Source organism: Pteronotus mesoamericanus, unplaced genomic scaffold, assembly GCF_021234165.1.
Source record: "Pteronotus mesoamericanus isolate MK-2021 breed Mesoamerican mustached bat unplaced genomic scaffold, CSHL_Meso_final scaffold_232, whole genome shotgun sequence".
NCBI classification, from domain to species: Eukaryota; Metazoa; Chordata; class Mammalia; order Chiroptera; family Mormoopidae; genus Pteronotus; species Pteronotus mesoamericanus.
Genome location: NW_026555311.1, coordinates 11,033,759 through 11,060,551, shown reverse-complemented (window position 1 = coordinate 11,060,551; position 26,793 = coordinate 11,033,759). Strand labels below are relative to the sequence as shown.

Sequence of the window (26,793 nt, the reverse complement as noted above, 5' to 3'; positions counted from 1 at the left end):
TTTACTTTCTCACAGTTCTAGAAGCTGGGAACTCAAACACCTACGTGTCGGTAGGGATGGTTTCTCCTGAAGCCTCTCTCCTAGGCTCGCAGAAGGTGCCTTCTCTCTGTGCCCTCACGTAGTCTTTTTTTCTGTGCACATGCATATGTCCCTAGTGTCTCTCTCTGTTGCCCAAATTTCTTCTTCTTGTAAGGACATCATTCTTATTGGATTGGAACCCACCCTAACAGCCTCATTTAACTTAGTCATCTCTTTAAAGACTTTATTTCCAGATAGGGTTATATTTTGAGCCACAGTGGGTTAGGACTTCAACATACAAATTAGTGGAGGAGCACAGAATTAAGTCTGTAATAGTGTACGTGTGTGTGTGTCCTATACACAGGATTTAAAATGGCCCACAATGCCCAGGAAGGGTGGCTCAGTTAGTTGGAGCATTGTGTCATACACCAAAAGATTGTAGGTTCGATTCCTGCTCAGAGCTTGTACCTAGATTGCTGGTTCAATCCCCAGTTGGGGTGTCTACAGGAGGCAGCCCATCAAGGTTTCTTTTTCAACTCTCTTTCTCTCTCTCCCTCCCTCCCCTTCCTTCCTCTCTCTCTAAAATCAATAAACATATTCTTGGGTGAGGATTAAAGAATAATAATAAATAAAAATAAAAATAAAATGCCCTGCAATGATCCCCTCCTAGTATTCGTACCCTCATGGAATCCCCTTCCCTTCAGTATGGATTCAGACCTAGCAAATCACTTCTAACCAGCAGAATACAGCAGAGGTGATAACTTTCAAAATAAGGTTATACAAGACTGCACCTCCTGCTTGGGGAATTCTCTCCCTCTCCCTTGGCCAAGGAGGGAAGCCAGCAACCGTGTTGTGAGGTGGCTCTGTAGGGAGACCCATAGGAGTGGGCTTTGAGCTAACCTGAGGGCCTGCCAATACCACCTGTGGGAACTTAGACACAAACACTTTAGGCCTCATCAGCCAGGAGGTGACTGCAGTCCGGTCCACGGCCTCACTGTAACCTCGTAAGTGACCTTGAGCCACAGAGACCCAGCTAAGCCACACCTTCCTGACAGAAACTGTGACGAAAAAATGTCATTTTAAGCTGATAATTTTTGACATTATTTGTTGCACAGCAGTAGATAACTAATACATCAACTTATGCAGCTAGTTAAATTTTGCAGAAGTGTTCTAAGAACATAAAATTTAATTATGTACATTTGTTCTTCAAAAGCATATCACATTGAAGCAACAATAGTTACTTTTTAGACTTCTCAAAAATATCTCTTAACCTACCATTATATTTAAACGAATAACTATAAAAACCAGGGGAACAAAGTGGAAGATTAAGATACTTATAACTAGGTTTAAGGAACTCTAGCTAGGCTTGCCAACCCCTATTTCCTCCAGTATGAATTCAGAAGTACTTGCTTCTGAACTTACCGCCCCAGAGCAATCAGTTCACTGACACAGGTAGCCAGGGTAGACACTTTATCCAGTATTATCCAGCCTGACTCCCTGTCTCTTCCTTCAGACACATTTCAATTTCCATATTAATTTACAAAGGTTCAAATTCGAAAGCAGGAGATGGTTTCCTTTAAAATAAATCCCTGTTCAAGCAGAATATTTCTAATTTCTACTTCTTAAAAGAAAAAATTATTTTCAAAATACAGTTCATTAAAATGTATGAGACAATGAGTTCAGCTTTTAAAAAGGAACAAGTATCCTAGGAAATACTAAGATCTTTCTGAAGGGGGCATTTGGAGAATACTGCCTCAGGACTTGGCCAGATTGTTCTTGTTTAAGTATTTCCTAAGCTCTGTATTTATCAAAGACAGAGATCAATTCATTTCTATTACAGGGAAAAACAAAGAATTAAAACTATTCTGTAACATCTATATCTGTTGAAATTCACCAGGTAAGTATCAGATTGTCATGTTCAGAATGAAACTCACCATGGGGATATTTATTGGAAAGTTTGTAAATTCAGATATGTAATTCTTTTATCAGGAATAGGAAGAAGGAAGAGGGCAAAAATATTAAACATCTAAAAAATACGTGTGTGTGTGTGTGTGTGTGTGTGTGTGTGTGTGTGTGTATTCAACATCTTCTAAGGAAGACTACTTTCCCCACCAATGGTTACAAATCACTTCTATTCATACAACCTCTCCAAATATAAGTTATGACTTATTCAAAAAAATATTTGCAAAGTGCTTTCTATGTGTCAGACTGGTAGTACACCAATATACAAATCAGACACAGTCTTCCTGCTTAGAGTGCTCACAGTACAGCAAGAAATTCAGGCTCTAAATTTAAAAATAAAAATCACAAATACAAAGAAAACAGACAGGGAACACATAATAGGGGAAGGAGATGTCAAATGAGATTTCCTGTATAATAGCGACTTTTATATGGAGACTTGAGGCTTAGTCCCTCTTGTCCAGTGTGTTTAGGGGAGAGGGAAGTAAAGCATCCCTTTCAGCAGTTAACAGCCTGTGCAGGAAAGTATGATACTGTCCAGGGAATGAATGAAGAAAGAACAATGGGAAAAGTGGGAGTACCTGAAAAAGTGGTTGTGGGCTAAGAGCTAAGAACTCTAGACTTTATCCTAAAGGCAGTAAGAAATGGCTGAAGAGTTTTTAAAGAGGGAAATGCTGTGACTTTAGTCTGAAAAGAACATTTTGGCTGCTCTGTGGCAAATTAACTGGAGGAAGGCAAATGAGTTTGCAGGGATACCAGGGCAATAATTCATGCAAGAAATGATATCAGATTGAACTCAAGCATGGTAGTAGGAGTGGAGCGTGGGCAGATTTGAGAACCACCGACAAGGTAACATCCACATTATCAAAAGGACTAAGCCATGGATTGGAGGAGGGAAGAAAATGAGAGGGAAATATCAAAAATAACTCTTATGTTTTCTGCTTGAGTGACTGTCCTGTATGGTATTCCATTTAGCAAGACAGGGTGCTTTGAGAGAAAGGTTTAGATCCCAAGTACAGTGTTAGATATACTGAGCTTTAGGTCTCTATGAATCAGCCAAGTGAAGTTGCCAAATAGGCAATTGAATATCAGGTCTGAATTAAAGAGAGATCTGAACTGACAATACAATATTAGGAGTCACTGGAAATTTGATTGGTTATTGAGGAAATAAAGAAAAATGAGATAGACTAGAGAGGATACAAAAATAGAAGGAGAAAGGTGTCTAGAACAGAGAGAGAACTGAATAGCAAGACTTTTAAGAGAAGGAGGTTGGTCTGGATAATGAGACTTAGCAGGAACAGCAAGGGATGTCAATGGAAAGCAAGAAAGATGGTGTGGAATATTCCAAAGACAGCAGATGAGGTGATGGGTTCCACTATTCCAGCTGGATAGAGAAGGAAGCAGAGATAAGAGGTGGAGAACACAGAGGGGTCAAAGAATAGATTAAGAGTCACATTTCCTCATTATATCCACCCTCCACCTCTATCCCACTAACTTCACATAAGCTAAGCTGAGGTATTTTTACAGTTGCACATTTAGAGGTCTGTAATTACAGAAATAAGCCTCCAAAATAAATAATATCACTACCTTCCATTTGTAATAGCTGTACAGCACTTTATTATGGCAAGTGCATTTACATTAATTTTCACTATATCTTCATGTTAACAATCAGGAAGGAAGAGAAGAGATCAGCTCCATACGTAAATGATAGACTTGCCTAAGATCCCTCTGGGTTTGCAAAGCCAGAATTCAGATCCAAAATTCCTGTCTTTCTCTCCAGTTCAGGCCTCTTCCCACTGGATCAGGTCAATGTAGCCAGAAACACACCCCAAGTTTAGTCCCCCACTTTCACTGTGAGGATAGAAACCTGGGTCTGATTCCTGATATTAGTAACAAAGGGGTTTATTCTATCTAGATAAACTGACAGTGTGTTTTAAATGCTACAAAGTGACTAAGGGGTAGAAGGAAGCAACTACATGGATATATGTATAACACATATATACCCGTACTTATGACCTGAAAAGTAAACTTTCACTTTAGGATCCAGGAAGTCCTCATTTTGATAGAAGGTTGAAGATGTAAGACAGCAGGAAACTGCAAGCTCTAGTATTAGAACCACTGTGCCATTTGAAGCCAAAGGCAAAAAACAAAAGCTGAAATTTAAACAGAAGTGTAAGTACACAAAAGTTCCATGAACTCCTGACTACTCAGTCACATACTGTTCAGTTACAGCCATAGGAACACATGGTTATGGACACACTGACACAAATCTGGGTACATGGAGTCAAACAGGCGGAAGTATAATTTTGACCTTAGTACTTATTTTAAGGAAACATGGTTTAATGATAAGAGCTGCTTAACTTAAATAATCAGAATTTATCAACTGAGGCTCTGGTCAACAAGTGCTGAAAAAATACACTTAGTATCTTCACAATGAAACCAATGATTACATTTGTTGTTAAAATTAAATGCTAATTACTCAAAACATTTAAAATAGAGTTATCGTGTAATGCAGTAATCCCACTTCTGGGTAAATATCTTAAAAAAAAAATTGAAAGCAGGGTCTCAAAGAGATATTTGTATATCCATGCATAGCAACATTATTCAAAATAGCCAAAGGTGGAATCAATTCAAATGTCCATTAAGAGATGAAGGAATAAATAAAATGTGTTATATACATACAATGGAATATTATTAACCTTTAAAAAGGAAGGAAATTCTGACATATGCTACCACATGGATGGACCTGGAGAACATTACAGCAAGTGTAATAAGTCAGTCACAAAAAGACAACTGCTGTGTGATTCCACTTATATGAGGCATGTAGAGGGTTCAAACTCATTGAAACACAAAGAATGGTGGTAGTCAGGGTTGGGAGAAAGGGTAAATGGGGAGTTATTTTTTAATGAGTAGAGAGTTTCAGTTTTGTTGCATGAAAAATGTTCTGGAGACGGGTTTCACAACAATGCGGGTGTGCTTAATAATAATGAACTGTACTCTTAAAATGGTTAAAAGGGTAAATTCTGTGTTATGCGTATTTGACCACAATTAATTTTAAATAAAAAAATAAAATAAAAAATAAATATCACATAGAACACTAATTCGATCATGAATCAGAGTAAATCCAAATCATCTCTACTGATATTGGACTCAAAGAAAAATACCCTCCTGTGGCTTTTATCTTATTTTAGATTTTATTAGAACCTACCAGTAAAATATAAGAACATGTCAGCAAATATATTAATAATTACAGAAGGCTTCCTAGTAGCAAGAAGCACTAATAAATATGAAACTTACAGTCTGGTGAAAAGTTTGATAAACCTAAATGTTGAAAAGTAATTGGTAAAGTTACATTACTAGTCACCTATTTGTCTTCTTTTCCTGATGTTACATAAGTTCGAAGCATGCTTCAAGGAAAAAAATCCAGAAAGACAAAAATTCTCTGCAAAAAAGTCATATAGTCCTTTGGCTCTTATTTTTAAAAATTTTCAAATCCCACTAAGAGGGCAAGAAAAAGATGTCCAACTTTACATGGGAGTCTTCAAACAAGCATTTCATATACCAGCACATCCCACCCTCAAGGTTAAAGCCCCGTGTGAGACTGTTACCTTTCGAATAAAGTTGACATGGCATTCTCCCTCCTGTACACTCGGAGGGCAGTTTGGGGGCACCTCATAGTGAGTGTGGGCTCTGCTCTGCTGGTCCGCATACAACACTGGTGACTGGAAACGCAGCTCCACAGAGTTTAGGGCTTTGACCACATGGGTAATATCAAAGCTCTGAATTAAAGGGAAAGAACAAACGTGGAAGTAGCCTTGTGTGTAAAAGTTTAGATATAGGCATACATAAGATGGAAGAAGAGATGCATAAAATAATCGAAACCTTTAGGTTGAGCCTTTTTGCAGGAGAAAACACCTTTCTGAAATAGTATAACTAAGTTGCCGACTTTTATTTATAACTGAGTACATTCTCCCACCCAATGTAGATTTCTAGGTTTCCCCTTCTGTTTGTACTGACAGATGATGCTCCTAGTAAACAGAGCGCGCAAAAATATATTTAGCTCTGTAATGTCTGCTCTGGCTATTTACATATGGCCTTGAACTGCCAAGGATTTCCTAGATGCTTCATGACTCTTTGGTATAAATAGCATGCAGTGATAAATTACTTTTGTTTTGGCAAGTCTACCCTTGAAAGGGAAGGGACAGCAGGATATGATCTCATAATATAATTATTCCAGAAAGGAAGGAACATATTCTTTTAAAATGGTGTGTCAATTGTCATTTCCCATGAAATTCTGGATCACCAAATAACAGAGAAGGGAAAAGCATTTGTTGAATACTTCCCACGTGTCAGGAAATGTACCAGTCATTTTATAATTTAGCTTACTAAATTCTCACAATAACTCCATAGGATTTTTAGTATTTTTTTTTATCATCCTACAAATGTGGCAACTAAGAAATGAAGGAACTTATGCAGTGCTCCAAAGAGCTTGTACCAACCTGCATGGGCAAATATGCACTTACCTTTGTCTATTCAAAATAACAATGAACACAAACACATATAAGTGGGTATTTTTAACCTGATATTATTATGTACTTACGTATCTTTTGAACATGTTGTTTGTTTTCCCAATAAGAACATTATTGAGCAGGACTTTTGCAACTGTATCAACGCCCTCAAAAATCAAATTTACTTTTTGCCATTTGCTAAAAAAGAAAAAAAATAAAACAAGAGCTATAAAACATTAACTTAGCTGTCTTTTACATTAGTTTAGAACTAAAGGAATAAATATTTCACAGAAAATACATATCATTAAAAATCAGTTTCCAATGAAATTTCCAGAAGTCTAATACATTTTTTTACTGAGTGACCCTTATTTTTCTTCATATTTCAATCACCATAAAATCATAAACACAACTTATAATTTCCAAATTCATTGACTTTTTTCCTAGAACTTCACGCAGTTCTTATGAAACCAAGTTAAATAATAGACACAAAATGTTTTCACAAAACCCAAACCTCGAAGTGCTAAGAGCATCAATAACATTAAGGTAACAGGTTTGATTCAGGTACAGAAGTCATTCTGGGAACTAAGGGGAGAAAGCGGAACAACTCAGCAGGGCAGGAGGGGATGCAGGAAGTGGTGCAGGGACGGGTGACCGTAAAGCAGTATTTTCACAGGCAAGCAGAGGAGATTAAATCTGATTTGCCAATCAAAAGGAAGAGACTGTTGTTATTGAACAAGAACATCATGATAAAAATCAATATTTTGAGAAGATAAATGGACTGGAAAATAAAAAGACCAAGCAAGAAACCTAGTTAGGCAATTTTGGCCTTATTCCAGGCATTCACTAATAAAGGCATAGGCAAAGGTGAGAACTTTGAAATGAGGACGAAGGAGCTGAATCAAGAAAAATGCTAGACAAAAATTAACAGGACTCTGAAGCAGACTAAATACAGGAAGATGAAGAAAAGATATGATGAGACAAAAATACTATGGTATAGAAAATTGGAGAAATGGTGTTAAGAGAAACAATGAGGCTGTTAGAATATAAAGTAACTTTAAGTGGGAAAGTCATCTGGTTAAATTTTGAATATGTTGAGTTCAAGGTGAAAGAAGACCCTTAATGGGGAAATAGGAGCCTGGAGCACAGTAACATTGTGCTATTGAGCACCATATTCTGGCTCTATTTCTCTTTTAAAAGGCTAGTACATAATTAGCCACAAAAGACCTATAAAAAGGACAGAAGAATTTTTTTCTTTAGCAATAATGACAGTGGATATAATTGGGTTACATTCTGCTTCATAGAACCTTACTAAAAACTATAACATGATTTTTTTCATGGCCTCATGACATAATGTAAGGCCAATGCTACAGTCTCAATGGCTGCTTAATATCACACGGAACAAATGTTGTGCCTCTGATCCTACCTGACAACATCATAAGTATGTACACTCCATTGATTGCTGTGAGCAGGGAGAGGGACATGCAGACAAGAGAACTGACTAGGTCTAGGTGACTCCATTATAATCACAGGAAAATGACTAAGGCATAATCTCATGACTGATGATCAGTGGCACAATTCTCATATGCAAATCAAAACCTAAATCATACATTCTCTTTTTTTAGTTTCTTTTTTATTTATTGATTTTAGAGAGACAGAGAGAAGGGGAAAGAGAGAGAGAAGGGTATTGATTTGTTGTTCCACTTATTTATGCATTCATTGGTTGATTCTTATATGTGCCCTGACCAGGGATTGACCCCACAACTGTGGTGCATTGGGATGATGCTTTAACCAACTGAGCTATCTGGCCAGGGCCATATATATCTTATATATTCACTTTTATAATACAAGACTATAGTTGAAAAACTATGATATGCAACCTAAAAAAACAAGAAATTATCAAGGAGACAAGAAGAAAAGCTCAAATAATTATAAAAATAAATAAATATAGATCTAGATATACATACAAACCTAACATCAAAGGGGATTTGAAATTCCTTGCTATATGTCCAGTTATCCAAGGAGATCCATCTGTAGTTAAGGTCATTAAACCTGTAGTAAGGATCCTGTTGATAAAAATTATGGTAAATGATTAAATATGCAAAAATAAATAAACATTAAATAATTACTGATAGCTACTTATCACCTAATAATTAATGAACTCTTGGCTTAGGAGTACACGCATTTCACAGGCCAGCACACCTCATTCCCAAGGCTAAAGCTTCATCCATTTAAAAGACTATCACCTTTCAAAGTTGACATGGTATTTGCATATCAAAAATACTAAAATATGTTTTTTTTAAGTGCAACAAAATACCTGAAATGAAGGAAGTCTGAAATATAAATAATATCGTTTCATTATCAAAGAGCATGTGTGGAGATTAGGATTGGCTTCCCTTGTTAAAACCACACTCACCTCCAAGGTATTAGCATTAAACCAAACACAGAACTTCTGATGTGCAGCCAGTGCTCCCTCATTGCCCGTGGTTCTCACTGTGCTTACTGCTGCTGCTATCTCAGCTGGCTTCTAGGGAAAATGTTTCTGCCCTACTGCCCACAGGTCAGCAAAACTCCCAGTCTCTGGATTTAGTTAGCATTTCCAAAGTTATTTTTTATTCAGCTTTATTAAGTGAGCACTAAAAGGATATCTACAGAGAATACACAGGAAGCACAGATACCGTGAAGCTTATAAACCTAAGGTTTCCTGTATTATCCTGGACCAGGTCAGAGAACGACAACCCGCAGGCCAAATGCAGCTCACTACCTGCTTTGGTGTGGCCAGCAAACGAAGAACAGACATGTGTCAATCAGTATCATTTTAGTGGAGAACAGTTGTGCCCATCCATTTACAAATTATATGGGGCAGCTTTCATGACATGACAGAGATCACATGACCCATGAAGCCTAAAATAATAGTCTCTAGCCCATTACTGAAAACAGCTGCCAACCTCTGCCCCAGGTGACTAGCTTGCTGGATGTTCATGGTGCTGTTCTCCCATGAGTTCCAGCCCCAAATCCTCTATTTCATCATCCTTAGGTCCTCTTCTCCTACTCTTTTTCCACCTTTACCTCCCAGATGAGGACTCCCAGACAGAAGGCAGAAGAGAAAGTGGTAAGCAGAGCTTTTTGGTTCTTCTTCTGTGAACATCCCCACAGCTATAGGAGGAAAACAGTGCCAACCCGAAGGGCTTCTCCTTGACTGGGACAGGCTCGGGGGAATTCCTCAGGGACTACAACTCCAGATGGAGACGAAAAAGCCGACTTTGTTTGTCTAAGTTCCACAGAGGTAAGGGCGGGACGACCAAGTTAGGTTGGCAAAAGGCAGCTGGGCACTTACCCAGACCATAAACCTGTGAGAGATTCTACATCGCTGATTGTGTATCAAGATGGGACGAAAGGTACATGCCAGAGAGTGCTGACTTTCAGAAGATATATTTTGATTAGCTACTAGGGGAGGGAGGGAGTGGTTGATGAGATTTGATAACAACCAGTAATCACCCAACTGACTTTTAAGGTCTGGTTTTGTTCTGCTAAACAAGGTGTTCCAAGCCAGCCAGCTTGCTTTCCTTCATGCTCTTCCCCACACAGGACTCAGTTTCTCCAATGAATAAACATGGAATAAATACTTAAGGACACAGGTTTGAAAAGGCACCTAATTATTAGCCTACCCATGTGTCTCCACCCAACCCTATTTATAACTCTACACTGTGGAATGGGTCCAATACAGTTAAAAATATCATGAGGAGGAAGGTGTGAAGGCTAATGCAGTTGCAACATGCCCATGTTTTAAGCATCGGGGCTGCTGATGACCCGGGTTTCAGGGCACAGGTCCCTTCCTGTCCCCCAGATCCTGGAAGGGAGCTGCATGTTGAGTTCGGGAGGGCCATCTTCTCAGGTATATGTTTTCTAGACAAACAGAATTTAGAGGTTAAAAATTTTTTATTACTTAAAAGAAGCTGATCTGAAAAGGCTAGTTACTGCTTGAGTCCAACTACCTGACATTTTGGAAAACGCAAAACGATAAAGATCATAAAAAGGTCAGGGGTTGCCAGGGATTAAGGGGGAGAGAGAGATGAATAGGCAGAGCACAAGGGCAGTGAAATTACTCTGAAGAATACTATAGTGGTGGGTCCGTATCATTATGCACCTGTCAAATCCCACAGAATGTACCCTGCCAAGAGAGAATGCTAATGTAAGCTACAGATTTGGGGTCATAATGATGTGTGCCACTCTAAGTTCACTGACAGTAATAAATGTACCAACTCCCATGGGGCATGTTGATAATGGGGAGGCTGTGCACGTGAGGGAGTACATGGGACTGTCTGTATTTTCCATTCAATTTTGCTGTGAATCTAAAATTGCTCCCAAAACAAGTCTTTTTTAAAAAAAAAAATTCTCTTACTAAGGGGAAATACCTTATTGTCCCTAAAATAAAAGTTGCAGAGACTTAGATTACGTTTATAATAACTATTCCAAATGCTAAGCAACCAGCTTAATTTGGTTCCAGATTGGTCTGACCCTCTTTGCTCATATTAAAATTCTAAGTCCTATTTAAAGCAAACAGTAGCTCAGCGTTAAAACTGATAACTAAGGAACCACGTAAGTCACTGAGTTGTTAAGTAAACCCATGAACTTGAAAAACAGTAACATTTTCATTTGTTGAGCATTTACTATTATACATCAGCCTCCAAGATAGGCACTCACAACTCTTATTTCCTAATAAACACGTGTTATAAATACCATTTTACAGAGAAAGAACTAAAGCTCCAAACGGTGGAGTGACGTTCCTGAGGCCCTACAACTAAGCAGACGTACCTCCAGGAATGAAACCAGCTCAGGCTAACACCAACATCTGCATTCTTTCAACTATACTACAGTACCTCACACCACAGAAACTTACACGTTCATAACGTATGATCATGGCAACAACAACAACAACTGAGAGTTACTGCCTGGGACGCTATGGAGCAGGGATTAATATCACTCCTTTTACTAAGTCTCCAAGGCTGCAAGTCAAATGACTATTTAAGTGCAGAAGTACTGATTCAGACCCAGGAAATCTGGCTCCGGGGTCCACATGCCTCATAATTGTCTAACACTGCCATCAACGTCACAAATGCTGTCAATAATGACCACGTCAGTGCTACCTACCATGTGGGGAGGAGGAGATAATCATGCTATGTGGGGCCTGAGCTAGTTATTTATAATTGATATTTACCACACTTACTATACATCAAGAAACTCTGTGTCGTCCAACCATGCAAGTAACAGTATGTCTCATTTTCTCTATAATCTTCTGAACTTCCTCAATTTATAACTGCTTATGGGGTCTGTTCAGAAAGTATCCATCCATTTACTATGCAAAATAGAGACATTTATTGAAAAGAAAATATGAGACACAAGAAACATTGTACATAGGACAATGATGCCTCAGTCCCCTTCAAAGTAGGCACCTGGGGACCTCACACAGTTCTCTCAATCACCATCAGCTGCCCCATTGTATTGTCCTGAATCTCATTGGTGGTCTGAAATCTCTTCCCTTTCAAAGGTGATTTTGGTTTGGGGAAAAGCCAGAAGTCACAGGGCACCATATTGGGGCTATAGGGGAGCTGATCACCTGGGTGATTAGATGTTTCACAAAAAACTCTGCATAAGATATGATGCATAAATGGACACGTTTTCATGATGAAGCTGCCAATCACTAGCTGCTGATAGCTGCAGCCTTCTGAATCATCCCAATAGTTTCCACGGAGGAATATTCAAGCTTAACACAAAGTTTGATGCAGTCATTGCTCTACACTCTCAGTCATTTTGAATATGACAGCCACACACTACACATGCTCACTCAATGATGTCTACTGCCCCCACTGACTAATACAGTGAAGTCATCATTGTTCATGCATGTGCATTCCAGTCTACTTTATGGCTGCCAGGTTATATCAATGTCGTGCAAACCATTCTCATTATACTCACAATGGCTGGACTTTTTCCGGACAAGCCTCATACATGAAAAGAAAAAACAAAAACAAAAATGGCATTGAAATTCTGGGCCTCATTCACTCAGAAAATATTGGCTCTTCTATTAGAAATAGGAGAAGTAATAGAAACTAAGGATTGGGAGGATTGAGAGAAGAGATATTTGAATATACTGAGTTCTAATATGCCTTGAAGACATTGATAGAAAAGTAAGGCAAAATTTCCAGCAGCAAATCAGGAGAGAGTGGTTGTTAGAGATTCAGGCATTTGAGTAATTCTGGAGCAAAGGTGATGGCTGAAATTCGGAGACTTCCAAGAGATAGAGACTAGACAGGGACTAACCCTAAGGAAATGCTTGCATTTATCAAGAAATTTTAGCAAATGGGATGTTTTTGGTGGTATATTTTGTTTTCTTTATTATATTTTATTGATTATGCTATTACAGTTGTCCTGATAGTTACCCCTTTGACCCCTCTACCCACCCGCCCCAACTCCCTCAGGCAGTCTCCCCACCATTGGTCATGTCCATGGGTCATGCGTGTAAGTTCATTGGCTACCCCATGTCCTATCCTGTACATCACATCCCCGTGGCTATTCTGAAATACCTATTTGTACTTCTTAATCCCCTCACTGCTTCATCCATTCCCTGTCAACTACCTCCCAATCTGACAAATATCAAAACATTTTCCAAATCCATGATTCTGTCTCTGTTCTTCTTGTTTGCTTAGTTTCCTTTTTAGATTTAATTGTTGATAGATATGTATATTTTTCCATTTTCTTGTTCATAGTTTGGATCTTCTCCTTTTTCTTAAATAACTCCCTTTAACATTTCATATAATAATGGTTTGGTGATGATGAACTCCTTTACTTTTTTCTTGACTGGAAAGATCTTTATCTGCCCCATGATTCTAAATGATATCTTTGCCGGGTAGAGGAGTCTTGGCTGTAGGTCCCTGCTTTTCATGACTTTGAATATTTCTTGCCAATCCCTTGTAGCCTGGAAAGATTCTTTTGGGAAATCAGCTGAGAGTCTTATGGGAACTCCCTGTAGGTAACTAACTTCTTTCCTCTTGCTGCTTTTAAGATCTCTTTTTATCTTTAAATTTTGGCATTTTAAACATGATGAGTCTTGAAGTGGGCCTCTTTGCATCCTTCTTGTTTAGGACTCTCTGTGCTTCCTGGACTTGTATGTCTATTTTCTTCACCAAACTAGAGAAGTTTTCTTTCATTATTTTTTCAAATAGATTTCCAATTTCTTGCTCTTTCTCTTCTCCATCTGGCACCCCTGTGATGCAAATGTTTGACCTCTTGAAGTTGTCCCAGAGGCTGCTTATATGATCTTCATTTTTTTTTTTTTTTGGAATAGTGAGGATTCTTTCTTCTTCTTTTTTTTTCTGATTGGTTGCTTTTGCTTACTTCTGTTCCAAATAATAGATTTGATTCTCAGTTTCATCCACTCTATTTTTGTTTGACTGTAAATTGTTCTTTATTTCAATTAATGAATTCTTCATTTCTGACTGGATCTTTTTTATGTTGTAGAAGAACTTACAGTCCAGTGGGGGTGGAGGGTAGAGGGTAGAGGGATTGAGCAAAAAGGAAAAAGGACTCATGGACATGAACAACAGTATAGTGATTATTGGGGGCAGGGTATAAGGGGACTAAAGGGTAATGAAAAAATACAATAAATATTTTTTTAAATTGACAAATCTTTAACAAAACTAATCAGGAAAAAAAAGGGAGAACCCAAATAAAATCAGAAATGAAAGAGGTGAGGTAACAACTGATAACACAGAAATACAAAGGATTGAAAGAAATTACTATATGCCAGAAATTGGACAACCTGGGTGAAATGGATAAATTTCTAGAAACATACACTCTCCCAAAACTGAATCAGGAAGAAGCAAAAAAAGTGAATAGACCAATTAACAACTAGCAAAACTGAAGCAGCAATCAAAAAACTCCTGGCACACAAAAGCCCTGGACTATATAGCAACACAGGCAAATTTTACCAATTATTCAAAGAAGAACTAACAACTATCACTCTCAAACTATTCCAAAAAATTCAAGAAGAGGGAAGATTTCCAAACTCTTTTTTACAAGGCCAGTATTATCCTAATTCCAAAATCAGGTAAAGACACAACAAAGAAAGAAAATTACAGGCCATTATCTGTGATAAACATAGATGCTAAAATCCTCAGCAAAATATTAGCAAACTAGATCCAGCAATACTTTAAAAAGATCATAGACTATGATCAAGTGGGATTTATTCCAGGGATGCAAGGATGGTACAATATTAGCAAATCAATAAATGTGATACATCACATAAACAAAATGAAAGACAAAAATCACATGACCATATCAACAGATACAATAAAAGCATTTGGTAAAACCCAGCACCCATTTATGATACAAACACTCAGCAAAGTGAGAATGGAAGGAGCATACCTAAATGTAATAGAGGCCATATACAAAAAACCTACTGCTAACATCATCCTCAATGGGTAAAAACTGTAAGTGTTTCCCTTAAGATCAGAAACAAGACAGGCTGTAAGCTTTCACCACTCTTATTCAACATAGGACTGGAGGTTCTAGCCATAATGTTCATACAAGAAGAAATAAAAGGCACCCAAATAGGAAAGGAGGTAATAAAACTGTCATTATTCACAGACAACATGATAGTGTATATAGAAAACCCTACAGGCTCCACCAAAAAATTACTTGACCTAATAAGTGAATTTGGCAAAGTAGTGGGATACAAAGTCAATATTCAGAAATTGATGGTATTTTTATACACCAATATTGAATTATCAGAAAGAGAAACTAAGAAAAAAAAATCACATTTATATAGCAACCAAAAAAATAAAGTACCCAGTAAGTAAAAGATCTACACTGGGAAAACTATAGAACACTGAAGAAAAAAATTGGGGGAGATGCAAATAAATAGAAGCATATACCATGTTCATGGATTGGAAGAATTAACATCATTAAAATGTTCATACTACCCAAAGCAATCTATAGATTCCACACAATTCCTTTTAAAATACCAGTGGTATATTTCACAGATCTAGAACAAATATTCAAAAAAAGTTTTTATGCTTTTATTTTTTATTTTATTTATTTTTTAATATATATTATTGATTATGCTGTTACAGTTGTCCCATTTTTTCCTCCCCTCTATTTCCCTCCACCCTGCACCACCCTTCCCACTAGCATTCCCTCTCCCCATTAGTTTATGTCCATGGGTTATAGATAAAAGTTCTTTGGCTTCTCCAAACCAAACCTTCTCCATTCTTAACGTCCCCCTATCTATTTTGTACCTACAATTTATGCTTCTTATTCCCTGTACCTTTCCCCCCATTCCCCACCCCCCCATCTCCATTTCTGTTGATTCTGTTCCTGTTTCTAGTTGTTTGCTTAGTTTTTGTTTTTAGGTTCAGTTGTTGACAGTTGACTTTGTTGTCATTTTACTGTTCATAGTTTTTCATCCTCTTTTTCTTAGGCAAGTCCCTTTAACCTTCATATAAGGGCTTGGTGATAATGAACTCCTGTAATTTTACCTTATCTGGGAAGCACTTTATCTGCCCTTCCATTCTAAATGATAGTTTTGTTGGATAGAGTAATCTTGGATGGAGGTCCTTGCCTTACATGACTGTAAATACTTCTTTCCAGCCCCTTCTTGCCTGCAAGGTTTCTTTTGAGAAATCAGCTGATAGTCTTATGGGAACTTTTTTGTAGGTAACTGTCTCCTTTTCTCTTGCTGCTTTTAAGATTCTCTCCTTATCTTTAATCTTGGGGAATGTAATTATGATGTGCTTTGGTGTGTGCTTCCTTCGGTCCAACTTCTTTGGGACTTTCTGAGCTTTCTGGATCTCCTGGAAGTTTATTTCCTTCACCAGATTGGGGAAGTTCTCCTTCATTATTTGTTGAAATAAGTTTTCAATTTCTTGCTCTTCCTCCTCTCCTTCTGGCACCCCTATGATTCAGACGTTGGAACATTTAAAGTTGTTCCAGAAATTCATAAGGCTCTCCTCACTTTTTTTGAATTCTTGTTTCTTCATTTTGTTCTGGTTGAAAGTTTATCTCTTCCTTCCGCTCCAAATCGTTGATTTGAGTCCTGGTTTACTTCCTTTCACTGTTTGTTCCCTGTATATTTTTATTTCACTTTGCATAACCTTCATTTTTTCGTCCATTTTGCAATTATACTCAACCATTCCTGTGAGCATCCTGATTACCAGTGTTTTGAACTGGGCATCTGATAGGTCGGCTATCTCTTCATCACTTAGTTCTATTTCTGGAACTTTGATCTGTTCTTTCATTTAGGCCATATTTCTTTGTCTCAGTACACCTGTTATGTTTAAAGGGACAGAGGCTTAGGTATTCACCAGGGCAGGGCAACCAAGGTTGCTAAGTTGTGACACTGTGTGTGGGGGAGGGGTCCAAGATAGAACAATGTCACTTGCTTGGCTCTCGCCTGGCTTTCAGTCACTTCCCCTGCTACCCACAAGCAAATTGGGCTCTTCTCTTGCTGATTCCTGAGTGGTTGGGCTTCTGTACCTTCTAGGACCCTGTGGGTCTCTCCAACGAACTCTCCTGTGAGGCTGGGAGTTCCTCCTGCCACCATAACTCCCACAGGTTTTTACCTCCAGAGGTTTTGAGACTTTCTCTTCCCACCCTGGAACCCTGGGTTGCATAGTCTGTCTTGCTCCCCAGCTGATCCTCCTGGTTTATCCACATGCAAATGTGCAACCACTCTGTCCAAGAGCTACTGCCTCATTACCTGGACCTCTAGCCACTGCCTTGCAGTGCATCCTTTCCACCCCGGCGGCCCATCTCCACACCTCCTACCGGTCTGGATGACTTTTTCTCCTTTAACTCCTTGGTTGTTAGACTTCCATAAAGTTTGATTTTCTGGCAGTATGGTTATTTTCTTGTTTTTAAATTTGTTGCTATCCTTCTTTTGGTTGTGCAAGGAGGCAAATTGTACCTACCTACGCCTCCATCTTGGCTAGAAGTCTGATGCAACATTCCAAAAATTTATATTGGACGAAAAAAGATCCAGAATAGCCTCAGAAATCTTGAGAAAGAAGAACAAAGTTGAAAGGATCGCAACACCTGACATCAAACTATACTTCAAGGCCACTATAATCAAAACAGTCTGGTACTGGCATAAGGACAGACACATAGATCAATGGAACAGAATAGAGAACCCAGAAATAAACCCATGTCTCTATGGTCAATTAATATTCAATCAACTGATCTTTCTTTCTCTCTCTCTCTCTCTCTCTCTCTCTCTCCCCCGCCCCCGACTCTATAATCAATAAATGTACCCTCAAGTGAGGATTAAAAACATATATATTTAGTATAAAAAGGTTGTGAAACTGTATATTTAAATACTTATCATAAATGTGTATACATAGAAAATTTCCAAATGGATATAGTATGTTTTTAAATTTTAATAACAGTTATATCTGGAAGCCAGGCTTCCAAGTTTTCTTTTTCTTACTTCTCTATATTTTCTAATTTGGGCACACTGAGAATATCTTTTATTTAAAACAGGTTTTCAAACTTACACAACTGAGAAATTGCACAGGAAAGCTGAGAACATTCCTAACAAGAGTCCCTTTACCTAGGTATCTATAATAAGGTTCTTAATTAGGTTGTAGTTAATCTGGCCTCACCCAAAGTAAGGATTGGGTCTTACTCATTTCTTTTTTTATTTCTAATGCCTCTTTTAGTGTATGGCATAGCAGTAGGCTGAATGAATGAATGAGAACCTTTAAGGGAATGCTGAAGCACCTAAGCCTCTCAGTAACTAACCCTACCAATTCCATTTAACCAACTACTCAGACTGAAAAAAACCTGAAGTTTTTCCTGACTCCTTGGTTGTTGGACTTGGTTGTTTCTCTCACACCTTACAGTCAATCCATTAACTAATCCAACTAAACAAATCCTGTTTGTTCCATATTCAAAATGTATTCTCACAACTATTCTCACCATTTCACTGCTACCGCTCTGGTCCAAGCCCAGAATCACCTATTCCCATACAACTGTGACAGTTCCCTACCTGGTCTCTATGCTTCCATTCTCATGCATTGTAGTCTTCACACCAACAGCCAAAGTGACCTTCTAAAAGGCAAATCGGATCACGCAAGGCCAAGCTCAAAACCCCCAATAGCTTCCCATCACCTAAGAATCAAATCTAAAGTGTTTCCCAGGGCTTATAAACCCTGCCTGACCTGCTCCCTGTGCCCCTTGGCTCACAGGGCTCCTGCCACACTGGCCCGCTTAACTACTCCTGAATTTTCAAGCGTGTTACACCTCAAGGCCTCTCCCCTCCCCACACCTGTCTTTTTTCCCTCTTTGCTGGGAATGCACTTCTCCTTAAAATTGACCTCATTAAAAAGGTCTCCACTTTAAAAAGTCACATTATCAAATGGCTATCTTTAAATGCTTTTTAAAAACAGCAATCCTTCCCAGTCACCTTCACTTTCTCTTCCTTTAATCTCCTTTATTTTTATTCAGTGCACCGCCTGTCATTATATTATCTATTACTTTATTATCTATCTCTTCCACTAGAATGTCTATTGACCAAAGATTTGTTTCCTTCACCATTGATATCAAGCACTTGGAATAGTGCCTGCCACAATGGAGATAGTAAATAAATACTTATGAGATAATTAGGTGAAGGAATAAATAAATGAATGACTTCGACAAGATGTGATTTAAGTTCTCATGTTAACACAGTATTTGGGCCAGTGTCTGCTATAAACTATAGACTATTCCCTGAGGTCAACACCAAACAGAAATGTTGTAATAAAGCAGGTATCATAACAACATCACAATATTCAATAATGGTACTGATGTTGATTACTGTCAAAGGGCCTGGAGGGAGTTCCCCCAAGCCCCATAAAACCTTCCCCATCTCTCACTGCACTACCGTTAAGACCCACATCCACCTTATTGAAATTTAAAGTTTTCCTAAGAATTTATAAACCAATTTAAGAGAAACTGAAAGTTATTCCCATGAGGAGAAGTCAGTTATTTCATATTATGAGCAATCTCTTTCTCACTGACTAGTTACTGAATATTGTTTCCTGATATTGGCCCTGTAACATGGAACAATGATCTGACTTGCTAAAGCCACTAATGAGTTCCCACTGTCTTAACTGTACCAGTGAAATGAGGCAAGGCGAGGCCTTGCAAAATGAACACAGGTGTTCTCAGAGCCTGTGTAAGTGAAGCCTCAGGGTGTGAAAGTCAGCTGTGGTCTATGTCACAAGTGTGGTAACTAAAAAATAAAGTACTTAAGTTTGAGGATTATTTACTTAAAAAATAAACTGCAAGTATACGTCAAATAAACTTCCTTTCTGATATACATTCTTGAAAGAAAGCTAATGCACACCAGATCAGAAACTCTGCATAACCCTAGTTGGTCATCTTGCCATTTAAGTAAATTTTTGAATACTACTCCTGACAGTGCTTCAAAAACACCAGGGTAAGTGTAGCATAGTGCAGAACCCAGGCTGCAGTCTGGCCAGTCTAGGTCAGAATTCCATTTCTGCTACTTAGTTGCTGTGTGATCTTGGATAAGTTCTCTAAACTGCTCTGGGCTCCTTAACACCAGATCATCCATAAAATGCAGACATAGTCCACAGAGTTCTTATGAGGATTGAGACAATGTGAACAAACTATTTATCAAGTGCATCTTGTCTCAGGCAAAGACAAAGACAAACTATCAAGTGCATCTTGTCTGCAGCAGGTGGAAACACGAAAACAGTGGAAAGTAAAAATCTGTTTGCAAAAGTCTGCAGAGAGACAGTCAAACAGGAGAATGTCCTCCACAAGTCTGTAATTTGGAGCATGTTGAGAAACACACACACGCACGCACACACGCCCTGAAAAGAAAGAGCACCTTTCTTCCTATCCCAATCAGCTTTAAAAGTGATATGGCCTTTACACCCACACTGACAATCCTAACTTTACACTTGCAGGTTTGTCTCCTCAACCCATGTGCTGCAAAATCCCATATCTGACTCCCTGAGACCTAAGAGCAAAAATGAAAACCTGAAAAGAAAAAGGAAAGAAAATGAAAACCTGAGACATTACAGAATATAGTTAACATTTACTTAGCCAAAGACTATCATCCTCTGCAGTTTCTAGGTAGTTAAAAAGTACGCCCTGTCTTACGCTTTGTCAGTGACAACATGTCCTTCCTATCCACGCTTCAGTAGAGAACTACGGCAATAAGTACACCGCAAGTAGCAAGACAGTTTGCCCTGAGAAAACTTCCGTTTTCCAGTTACTGAGGTCCCAGTGCGGGTCAGTCTCCATCCAGCCGAGATCCCAGTGGTTCTCTTCTCCAACAGCACTTGGCAGTTCCTCCCAAAGACCACAAGCTGCAGAGGGGAAGTCAGGGCCCAATCGAGAACGACCCAGAGCAAGGGGGCGGAGGGTCTCCCAGGCAGTTCCTGGGCCTCTCACCACGAAGGGAACGCGGGTTCGGGCTCGCGGGGGCAGCCACACACTGTACCTGGATGAGGTTCCGCTGGAACAAGGCGATGTGCACGCAGCCGGGGACCTCCCCGGTCAGCTCCAGGGAGCCGTTCCCACTGCGAATCCTCCAACTTCCCCGCAGGCTGAGGCTGCGCGCCGCGGCCGAGGGATGCGCACCGCACAGGATGAGTAGCAGGAGCAGGCAGATCCGCATAATGGGACCCACAGCACAGGTGTCAGTTCCGGAGCTGCGTGAGGCCTCGGAAGCCACGGAAGGCTCGGAGGGAGCCCAGGCGCCGGCCTTTCCAGCCCCGGCCCCGGCCCCGCCCCCGGAATGCGGCCCCGCCCCCGGATCCCGGCCCCGCCCCCGGATCGCGGCCGGGCCTCCAGGCCTGCTAAACGGCAGGGATGCCCGGCACGGGCGCCGGAGAGGGAACGCTGGCCGCTTCGTACCGCTCGGAGCTCCGAACCCTGCGGTCTACTCCCTCCTCCGCGTTCGTTACCGCTGCTGTGGTGTCTGAACGGGAGACGCAATCATGCACGGTAATCGACACACAGAAATCGCTGGGCGCAAATTGGCGCCAAGCCTGGGGGAGCTCTGGGACAGACAATAGTATGCGGAGACCACAGCTAGAGAGGCTCCACACCGCTTCGGAGCGGCGAAACCCCGAGACATCCCATCACTTTTGTTCCCCAAATTTCCCCAGACAGCAACCACTCTGCAGGGTACGCCGAGCGGCGGGGATGCCCGCCTCCTGCAGCTCCACGGTGGTCTCAGAGTACCCAGCCCTTCAAAGAGTAAGCAGTTAGTAAAAGGCAAGCGTGTAGCATGGGCCCGACCCACAGAACGCCCAGCCCGTTAGCTAATCACGTCCGTGGACTGAGACCTTCTCTTCTACAAAGTCCCGCAGAGCAGGTTCCTGAGGCTCCGGAACCCTTCCCTACATGCGCAGGCCAATTTAAAATCTGCCGCTCACTATCTGTGGGACCTAGCAAGCCACAAAATCTCTAATACCTTTGTTTCCTGAGCTCGAAAATGTAGGCGGTAGTTTTTCAGGTGGGTATAAACATGAAATGAATTAACTAGATGGTTGTTCCCGACAATGCGAGGGTACCCAAAAAATATCACAGGTTTATTCCAGGCCTCGTTAGTCACGTGGCCTACTTGACTCCCATTTTTGCAATAAGATGTAACAGTGATCCTAAAAAGTTGATAGAATTTCACATTGCATAAAATAGACTGGCTTATTCCTGTGTTTATGTTATCCGCCTTATTTCATTATTTAGGAGAAAGTCTTTGAAAAGTTCTCCCCCATTAAATCCATGTTTTGTTTTGCTTTATAGGGGCTCTAGAATTGCGTGAATCTATAGACGCCAGAAAATATTTTACCTTCTCGGAATCAGTATCTTTCACAAGCCTAGCATCTTGGCATTAGGGACGCTTTCGATTATACAGCCCGAGCCTCTGGCTTTACAGCTGAGGTAACGGGATCCAAAAAAGTCAGATGACTTGTTTATCATACAGTGACAGATAGGACCAAAACACTCCTCTCCTGGTTCTTAGTCTCCTTGCAGCTGAGCCCTTTGACATTAAAGGAAAAAGGTTCTGGCTGACTCAAAGGCTTTGTCACTCCAGAAGCATCCTTACTTTTGATAGGAACAAAGGCCTCACTTCAAATAATATCCTATAATGAGTGGCAATAGAAGGCCATCCCCAGTCTGTTCAGAACTGATAACATGACTTATGGCTTCAAGAGTAGCAAAGGAATTTTTCCATAAATCCCAGAGATCCCATTAAGCCAAGTCAAAGGAAAGTTCATGCCAGCAAGTGTATTTGGATATATTCTGCTCTTCTATTAAGAAATATTTTGGGGAATCTATTTTTTAAAAAACAAGAAATAGAGACATCATTCCTACTTTCATTCCAGGACACAAGCATGACATCATTTGGATCACTTCATTTTGAAAAAGAGAGCTTAAAGCAAATGCAAAGCTCTAACAAGTGTTCTGCCTAAAATTGGTTTTGGCACCAGTGACATGATGTTTTCATTTTAGGATAGTTTTTTATCCATTATTTCCAGGAAAAATAGATCTTATTTTGAAATAGTTATAAAATTTCTCAACTTACATAATTTAAAAGCATAATATCAAATACAATTTTAAAAATAGTCACCCATTTCTATAACCTTATACTGTATAAGTGGATTGCATTTTGATCATCTCATTTAATGCTTCTCAGAATTCAGGTTACTTACATCAAGCGAAGTTCCCTGGTTTAAAGAAACAAAGAAGGTCCATACAGGTTAAATGACATTGCAGGATCAATATTCCAATGCAGGAGGCCATTGAGGGTTTTTTGGTTCATCTGACCATGCTTCCATCTCCAAATACATGAAGCTGGTAAATAAACTCATTAGAATTCCATGGTGTCCCAAGGTCAAGAATGTTTTCAATCCCATGAGATAATTACATAAATTATAATAAGAAGAAAAAAAAGACTCAGAATGTCTGCTTAATCCCCAAAACTAGGGACAATAGGCCATAAGTATCCCTCTTTAAGGTTATACAAAGAACTCTGAAACCCAAAAATAAGAACACAAACAACTCAACTAAAAAATGACCTAACAAAGACATACAAAACCACAGTGAGAAATCATCTTGCACCTGTAAAGGTCGCTGTCATCAATAAAACAACAAACGACAAGTGTTGGCAAGGATGTGGAGAAAGGGAACATTTTTGCACTACTGGTGGGAATGTAGATTGGTATAGCCACTATGGAAAGCAATACAGAGATACCTTAAAAAACTAAAAATGGAACTGTCTCATGATTGTCTAACTACTGTGAGCACCTGGAACTAATACAAAATAGTATTAAATGTAAACAGCAACTTTTTTTAACATGATTGTCTAACTACTGAGAACACCTGGAACTAATACAAAATAGTATTAAATGTAAACAGCAACTTTTTTTAACATTTTAAATAATGTAAAAAATAAAATACACAGATGGCCAATAAGCATGTGAAAAATTGCTCTACGTTATATATCATCAAGGAAATGTAAATTAAAACAATACTGAGATACCACTACACAACTATTAGAATTGTCAAAATTTAAAACAACACCACCATCAAATACTGGCAAAGATGTGAAACAACAGGAACTCTTATTCATTGTTAAAGGGAATGCAAAATTGTAAAACCACTTTGGAAGTTTATTGCAAACTCTAGGGCATCCACTAAAGAAAGTTTAGAAAAATAATAAGCTAAGAAAGAGAGAAAATGGAATCATATAAAATGCTCAATTAAAACCATAAGAGTTAAAAAGAGAATGGAAGACAAACACAGGAACAAAGGCAATGAATAAAAGACAGGAAAAAATATAGTAGATATTAATCCAACTATATCAATAATCAGTTTAAGTGTCAATGACCTAAATATACAAATTAGAAGACAGAGATTGTCAAAGTGTATCAAAAACAAGACCAAGTATATGCTGACTACATACAGGAAACCTATTTTAAATATAAAGACAGATATAGATTGAAAGTACAGGAAGAGTGGGCAGTTGGTCACATGGTGAGGGTGGTGTAAGGAGACTGCTCTAGTTTGTGGTCTGTGTCTAGTTTGTGGCCCATAGTACCCAACTGCCTCAAACAGAGCTCTAGTGCATTGTAGCGGGGCACAGCCAGGACCCCCCAAAGGGCATTTGTAATGGGGTCCAGAAATTGGGGTGTCCAAGAAAAATATATTCTCCCCACCCCACGACAGGCCGCCATGGGGGAGGGGAGACCTGGAGCAGGGCCAATGAGAGTCATTTTGCATGTCAATAACAGGATAGCTTCATTCCTCATATGCAAAGAGGGTTATTTTACATCTCAGTAAGGCTAACCAGGAAGATCTGAAAAACTTTTAATACAGAATGTAACTGGGAGAGGAAGGAGGAGAGGCAGGGGCCTACGGGAGAGACAAAGGGACACAGACTCTAGGGAACAATGTGGAGACCACGAGGGAAGAAAGAGGGGAGAAAGAATGCTTGCTCGTGGGCCATGAGAAGGTGCCACATGGTTTTGGATTAAGAGCTGGAGATCGCGGCGACGCAGCAGATGGTGCTGAGAACTGCGGGAAGCCTGTCTAGCTGAGCCCTGGACTTCTGTTCTTTTTCTTCTGAAGGACGGTACCCCTGACTGGCCTGACTGGACAAAGGCGGGAAGGCAGGACTGTGTGTGTTGGTGGGTGTTTTAAATAGTGAGAGCTTTAAAGGGATTTTGACATTTAAGAGCAACATTTAACCATTAATCAAACCTGTATAACTTTTGAATAAATAGTTCCTTTCCTTTTCACCAAACTCTGCCAGTGAGAGCCATAATTCCAAGGGCGGCGGGCAAAGGACATACAACCGAGGGACCCCGGGGAAGGGGGGGTCGTTGTTTTGGAAATAGCATCTGGGCACCGCCCCCTACACAGGTCCATTTGTTCAGTACCAGTATGGCACCTCAGGAATTGGTTTCAGTGCCCTGTAACAGGCCACCCCACGCCCTGTAGCTTCCGGCAGGAGGTGGTCTCCTCTCACCTGAGAATGGCCACTCCTTCATAGGAGCCAGTGGCCGAGATTGGTGTTGCTGCCTATGGGACAACGTACAAGGCCCATGATCCCCATAGTGGCCACTTTGTGGCCTTTAAGAGCATGAGAGTCCCCAGTGGAGGAGGTGCTGGAGAGGGCCTTCCCACCAGCACAGTTAATGAGGTGGCTGGAGGCTTTTGAGCATCCCAGTGTTATCCTGCTGACAGACATCTGTGCCACAGCCCAAACTGACCGAGAAACCAAAGTGATCCTGATGTTTGAGCATGTGGACCAAGACCTAAGAACATATCCGGACAAAGCTCCCACCAGGCTTGCCAGTAGGGACCATCAAGGATCTGATGCACCATTTTCTAATCGGCCTGGATTTCTTTCATGCCAACTGCATTGTTCACTGAGACCTGAAACCAGAGAACATTCTGGAGACAAGTGGTGGGACAGTCAACCTGATTCATGTTGGCCTGGCCAGAATCTAGAGTGACCAGATGGCACTTACACCTGTGGTTGTTACACTCCGGTACCGTGCTCTGGAAGTTCTGCAGTCTATGTATGCAGCACCCGTGGAACTGTGCAGTATTGGCTGTAACTTTGCTGAGATGTTTCCTTGAAAGCCTCTCTTCTGTGGAAACTCTAAAGCTGAAAACTTAGGCAAAATCTTTGACCTGATGGGGCTGCCACCAGAGGATGACTGGCCCCAAGATATGTCTCTACCCAGAGGAGCATTTTGCTCCAGAGGGCCCCACCCAGTACAGTCGGTGAGATGGAGTCTAGAGCACAGCTGCTGCAGGAGGTGCTGACTTTTAACCCACATGAGCGAATCTCTGCTTTCAAGCCCTGCAGCACTCTTATCTACAAAAGGCAGAAGGTAACCCAGAATGAGCAATGGAGTGGCTGCAACAGAACCAAGAGAAGAGAAGCTTACCTTCCTTTAAACACTTGAGTGGAGTGGAGAGCCCCTCACTGAGAAGGAGCGCTATGCCTTTTTATCTCTGAGGCTATAGAGAGACTCCTCCAACTTTCTACAGAGAACATCTTGCTGGCTAGCTTAATGACATTCCCCTCCCTCCCCTCATTTTGAGGCTTATCGTTCTCCTGCCCTTCTACTTCCTTACACCAAGGAGTATGTCCCTTGTCCTCCCCTTCCTTACCTTGATATTAGGATCCTTTTTTAGACAAGAAAAAACAAAACAAAGGAAAAAGAAGTAAAGGAATGGAAAAAGAATTAAAGGAATAGAAAAAGACATACCATGCTTATACTAA

At 40.1% G+C, this 26,793-nt stretch overlaps 1 protein-coding gene and 1 pseudogene across 1 annotated transcript in view; one reads left to right on the top strand and one right to left on the bottom strand.

Moving 5' to 3' along the window:
• MANBA (mannosidase beta) overlaps positions 1 to 21,255 on the bottom strand; it is a 104,833-nt gene extending 83,578 nt beyond the window's left edge. Inside the window, exons 1-4 of the mRNA XM_054591677.1 lie at positions 20,989 to 21,255; positions 8,454 to 8,548; positions 6,578 to 6,683; positions 5,586 to 5,756 (exon numbers count right to left, since the gene is read on the bottom strand). Of these exons, the coding sequence (XP_054447652.1) occupies positions 5,586 to 5,756; positions 6,578 to 6,683; positions 8,454 to 8,548; positions 20,989 to 21,165 (549 nt within the window). The 5' untranslated portion in view covers positions 21,166 to 21,255. The remainder of the gene's footprint in view (positions 1 to 5,585; positions 5,757 to 6,577; positions 6,684 to 8,453; positions 8,549 to 20,988) is intronic.
• Positions 21,256 to 25,530: 4,275 nt separating this feature from the next.
• LOC129085430 (cyclin-dependent kinase 4-like) lies at positions 25,531 to 26,412 on the top strand (annotated as a pseudogene).
• The last annotated feature ends 381 nt before the right edge of the window (positions 26,413 to 26,793 follow it).